Source organism: Haemaphysalis longicornis, unplaced genomic scaffold, assembly GCF_048455015.1.
Source record: "Haemaphysalis longicornis isolate Haplotype H1 unplaced genomic scaffold, Haemaphysalis longicornis Haplotype H1 scaffold_1, whole genome shotgun sequence".
Taxonomy (NCBI): Eukaryota; Metazoa; Arthropoda; class Arachnida; order Ixodida; family Ixodidae; genus Haemaphysalis; species Haemaphysalis longicornis.
In genome coordinates, this window is record NW_027526203.1 from 98,236,991 (window position 1) to 98,242,547 (window position 5,557).

Genomic DNA, 5,557 nt, shown 5'->3' on the forward strand with positions numbered 1-5,557 from the left:
TTGGGGGGCGTTGTGCAAGAATCTTGAGGGTTGTGCTGTGAATTCTACCATTGGTTAAATTTCAGCACGCCTGCTGCGAGTTGGTGATGATGACAGTGGCTGTGGTTTGACTCACGGCGAGGGCGATGGCCGCTTCCTCCACTTGCAGTGGGTTGTGGTGTGGTAGTGTTTCTTTTTGACTACAACAGCGTTCGTGGCCTGAATCTCGGAATGTGTGGCACAATCCGTGTAGGCAGTGTCAGATTCGCTTCCGTATAGCCTCGAAATGACTCTGGCTCTGGCCTCGCGTGTTGCCGCGTGGTGCACAGCTCCACAAAAAAGAAACCAAGAAGGATTACTGTAACTACCGGCCAATTGCAATATTTTCATGTATAACATGCATAATGAAAAAAATTGTGTATAAAAACATCAATTCTTTCTGTACAAAATATAACTTACTAAATCCTGGCCAGTTCGGTTTCCGCAGTGGAATAAGCACGATCACACTATTAGAGGACCTTAACGACATTATCTGCCATGAACTGGATAATTAATGTTGTTTTTTCGTTGTTCGTTGATTTACAAAAGGCGTTCGATACCGTTCACCATCAATCATCATTGCACAAATTTTATGGTATTGGATTCAGAGGCCCATATTTGTCGTTCTTTAAAAATTATTTTTTCAATCGGGTGCAATGGGCCTCCTCGATTTTCTAGTCCCGGATCGTCCACGGACAGTCCGAGGATTGTCTTCGGACCGGATATTGCGTCATGCTTACGTAGCCGGGTAGTCCCGGGCAGTCCCGACGTGCTTTGCGTCACAAAATCGAGGACCGGACTACTTCCGTCGTTTCGAAAATCGTCTGCTACGCGAAATGTCGGCGGCGGACTTGCGCGCGCTCATGGATGTCGCAGATTTCAACAGTTCGGAGTCGGGAGACTTCACTGACAGCGACGAAGATGATGAGGTGGGAGAGTTTGTGTCGACGGTGTCGCTTTTAAGCAAGTTAGCGAGGGACGAGCGGCACCGAGTCCCACTCTACGTGGAAAGCGTTGTGCCTCGCTACACGGACTTCGAGTTCAAGAAGCTGTTTCGACTGTCGAGAGCTACAACAGAAGCCCTCGTTGGAGAATTTTCAACGTCATCGTTTTACCCGCAAGGTAATTGAGGCAGGCCCAAGATAACCGCCGAGAAGACTGTGCTGCTGGCACTTACGTACATTGGTACGCAGTCGACTCTCTACAGAATCGCCGACAAGTTCGACGTCAGCGAGTCGACTGTACACGTTGCCATCACCCGTGTTGTGGGATTCCTGCTAGAAATCAGCGCTCGAGAAATCCGGTGGCCCAACGTCGACGAGCGTGAAAGGATCAAGAGCTCGTTTCTTTCTCTGCGTCGCGGACCCGGAGGAGGACTGCCAGACGTGGTCGGGGCAATCGACGGTTGCCACATTCACATTTCCCGTCCCCCGGAGTCTGCGGACAGCTACTTCAACCGCAAGAAGTTCTACTCGATCGTCATCCAGGGTGTGTGTGATGGAGACTTAATGTTCACAGACGTGTTCGTTGGGTTCCCTGGAAGCGCACATGACGCCAGAGTGCTCCGGGAGAGTTTCTTTTTTCAAGATGCGGCGTCCAAGTGTGAAGGTGAGGTTTTAGCGTGCCGTTGCTATTATGGAAATAAATAAAAAAACACCATTGTTACGTTTGGTTTGTCCGCTTAGGTATGTCCAAAAGCTTGGGCACGATGAAGCTAATGTTTTAATTTCCCTACGGCCCCGTGCATCCAGATTGTTTGCCAAATTAAGGATTCTTGGAGATTTTGGGGAAGGCCATCGCTTGCTTTGTTTCAGATTCTCGGCAAACCGTTTCGTGCCGCCGTTGTTGTACGTATGTTGGTGATGGAAAAGCTGTTTAGATGCGCAGAAGACAACCTAGATTATTTTAATGCGAACTCGTAGGCGGAACATTCAGCACATTCTTATCCTAAGCCTGACTGCTTTCAACTTTTGCAGGCGGATACCTCATCGGTGGTGCAGCATACCCGCTGTTGCCATGGCTGCTGCCCCCATACAAGCAAACAACGGGGAACTGGCAACCACACATGTCTACCTTCAACACCGCACACAGCCGGCAGCGGGTCGCCATTGAGCGCGCCTTCGGCTTACTGAAGGCCCGCTTTCAACGCCTCCTCTACGTGGACGTGGCCAGTATTTGGTTCACTGTGGACATTGTGCTGGCAGCCTGCGTGCTTCACAACATTGCAGGAAGGGCTGCTGACGCGATGGATGAGGAAGATGTGGACCTGGACAGTGCGGCTGATACCTTGTCTCCAGATTCACCACAAGAACAGGACACGACTGGTCAAGCAGCTGCGCTGCGAGACAACATTGCTCGCTCTTTAGAGTCCCATTAGTTCTATCAACGAGTTCTTTCTGTGTGTGTGCGTTGTGCATGTAGCAAGGAATATGGATGGCGCTTTTTCGCACTAGAAACTTTTATAATTATTTTATTTTACTGTGTCTGCGTGAAGGTTTGTTTGAGTGCATTATCTGTATGTCTGACAACAGTAATATATTAAGTAGCAACTTTTCATGACACAATAGTTTTATTTTACTGTGTTTCTGCAAATGCACGTGTTTGTTTGAGTGCATTATCTGTATGTCTGACAACAGTAATATATTACCTGGCAACTTTTTATGACAGAAGCGTTTTATTTTACTTTGTTTTGGTAAATGTTCATTTGACTGTGTGCACTGTACGTCTTTTTGACTGGCAATTCGTGACTGCGTTGTTCATTTGACAACAGCGATACAGAACTGCTTAGCAAGGTAAGTTGACGGGTTTCTGGGGCATTAAACCAGTGAGCATGGGCGTCGTCAGGGGGCTGCAAAAGGGGCACGACCACCGCGGGGTGAGGGGGAAACGACGCTGGTGGAGGCTTTGGGATTTGGGGCGAGGGTGAACCTCAACTTCAAGGCCATAGAGGTGACGAAGAGGCGACTGGAGTGGTGGTGGAGGAAAAGTAGGGAAGGGATGAGTACGCAGGCGGAGTAATCATACGGATGAGAATTTAGACCAGCGAGGGGAGAAAAAAGGGGGGTGGGGGCGATGAGTTTTTAAGCAAGGAAGAGAGGGAGATGGGAGGGAGGATGCAAATCTATTAGGTTAGCTTGGAGTAGGGCATGTAAACGTAATAAAACAGGCAAGTCGGTTGCTGACAACCGACGCCCCGATTCAAAGGGATCCAAGCCACTAATCATTATCATCAGCTTCAGGTGTTTTACTTTACAGGTGCAGAAAAAATAACAGAACACCAAAACATCAACACAAAACAGATATAATCTAAAATATTAAAAACATAAGTTGTGTTAACCAACAAAAAGTTGAGCATCAGTTAGCAGTGCGAAAACACTTTGTTGAATGAAAGAAGCAGTAACACTCTAGCAATTTTGCACATTTTGGCGGCCTGAAGCGGCCGCAATCTTGTCGCCTATCTTCTCAAGCACGGCAATGCGTTCCCGGTGACGCCTCTCACGGGAAGCCTCAGCCTCTGCCCGGGCTGCAAGGCGCTTGTCTGTGTCGCTCCTCAGCGGCCTGCTGGAATGCGCGGACACAGCCCGCAATCAGCGCGCGGGTGGTCTCTTGGCGGGGTTTTTTGGCGGCGGGTCCTGCCAGGGGCTGGGGCAACGGCCCGGCTTCCTCGATGTGGACACCATCAGGCACCTCTTCCTCCTCCTCGTTCAGTGGCTCTTCCAAGCTGGGGCTTGCGCACGTGCGGGTGCTGCGATCAGAGAATCACTCAGGATACCGTCAAAAATTTGGAGAAATGCTCCTAGATGAGCGTATTTCGCTTCAAAGTACGCGAAAAAATTATTCGCGCAAAATGCTTTTGACGTGCACACATCGTAAATTAATGCATTTCGCTCAACATGACATTGTCACTTGCAAAATATTAATTTGTAAGTCGCGTGAGTGGCCCGAGAATTATTCACATATTAGAATATATGAAAAGTTGCGAATTCAAAAACAAGGCGAAAAAAAACCAACGAGATAGCCACTTTAAAAGCACTGTTTGGCACCTAGCAACCGAAGCAGTACAGCGACCCCTTTCCTTTCTTTTTCTTTTTTGCTGAAGCGGGAAAACGTACCGCAATAGGAAGTGGCATGTCGACTTGTGAATTACGTTGTCAGGGCGCTTATTTGGTTAGCTCTTTTCCGTCAGTTCCATACGTGGCTAGAGCATATATGCTTGGACTCTAGCTCTCTTGACTGTTTGGAGCTAAAACTGTAATTCACTCCGTTTGGGGGGCTGTCCTCTCTTCCATGCTTTCTGCGAGCGAATATATATACCTACCAGTGCACTCCCTTTACTTTCGATAAGTAGCAAGAAACATGCACTTACTCCGTGCTGGTCCGCAGGATCCCTGGACCGCGCAGATACGTGGGGTTCATCGCGTGGTTTTCTTCAAATACATCCTCAAGTTCCCTGCACACGCAATTGCTCACACTGTGAGTGCATTTACATTATGAATGACGCACACACCATCATGGAAGCTTGAAAACAAGCACAGCAGTATTGGCGAGGAGGGAACAGTTCTTATATATTCTTACGATTTGCTGCAAAAAAAAAAAAAAAAAACGCTGGGCCAAACATTTATGTAGTTATCCATTTTGGAGTTCCTGCTCCCACACTTCGTCAGTTTAAAAAATAATGAATTTTATTCAAGTCACTTTGAAGAAAATCAAGCGCAGTGCTGGGTCATTTTTTGGTCTGTGCACATGTAGTTAATGCTTACCTGCGAAATGGACAGGGCTTCGCGCGATTGTTGCCTGAGGTGTTCTGATGCCTCGAATGTTTTTTGTACTGTGGTTCCAGCGTCCTCCAACGGTTTTCCACTTGACTCCACGAAAGTGTAGTGCCAGGGAATTCATTGTTTAGGCTGTCGGCCAGCTCCGCCCACATCTGGCGCTTCGTTTTAGTCTTTTTTCGCGGATCTTCTTTGAACTCTTTGAATTTTTCAATTAAAAACAACGAATTATGTCGAGGCCAAAGCTCGGCCGCGGCCGACTCGTCGCGGCTAGGCACTTCGACCGGGGTATCTTCGCCGTTCAGAGTGTCACGGGCTGGCTGGCTGACCGAGGAGCCCGCAGCACGCGGAGTCAGGAAAACTCGAACGCCGTCTGCACACCATTAAAACACACAGATGTGCTGCGTATAAGCTCGCACAGCGCCCGCTACGTGCGAAATTTGAGTCTAGCACGTACCTGAATTAACGTATACAGGCTCGCCACCGTCTAGCACCGGCCTCTGGTTGCTGTCTACAACTTGAAAAATGGTCAAAACTTCGCTCTGCTCCATTGCGAATGCAGTGCTGGCGAGCGGAGGGCTTGCCGGTTCAGCAAAGCAAGAGCAGACGATTTTCGTTGCGCACCTCCTTTTTCAAATTCACCGCTCGCGACAGTGTCGTCTGCTAGTTGCCGGACCGAAATCCTCCGGGCTGGCCGGGGCGTCCGGGGATCGTCCAAAGCCGTCAGTCCGAGAAAAAGGAGCGCGTTTGGGCAACTTCCGGACTAG

General features: G+C 48.8%; 1 protein-coding gene across 1 annotated transcript; it reads left to right on the plus strand.

The window, feature by feature from the left end:
- The first annotated feature begins 854 nt into the window (after positions 1-854).
- LOC144143194 (uncharacterized) lies at positions 855-2,395 on the plus strand. The gene is made up of 3 exons (XM_077675014.1): positions 855-1,140; positions 1,300-1,626; positions 1,995-2,395. The coding sequence occupies exons 1-3, from the start codon at positions 855-857 to the stop codon at positions 2,393-2,395; spliced, it is 1,014 nt and encodes a 337-aa protein (XP_077531140.1).
- The last annotated feature ends 3,162 nt before the right edge of the window (positions 2,396-5,557 follow it).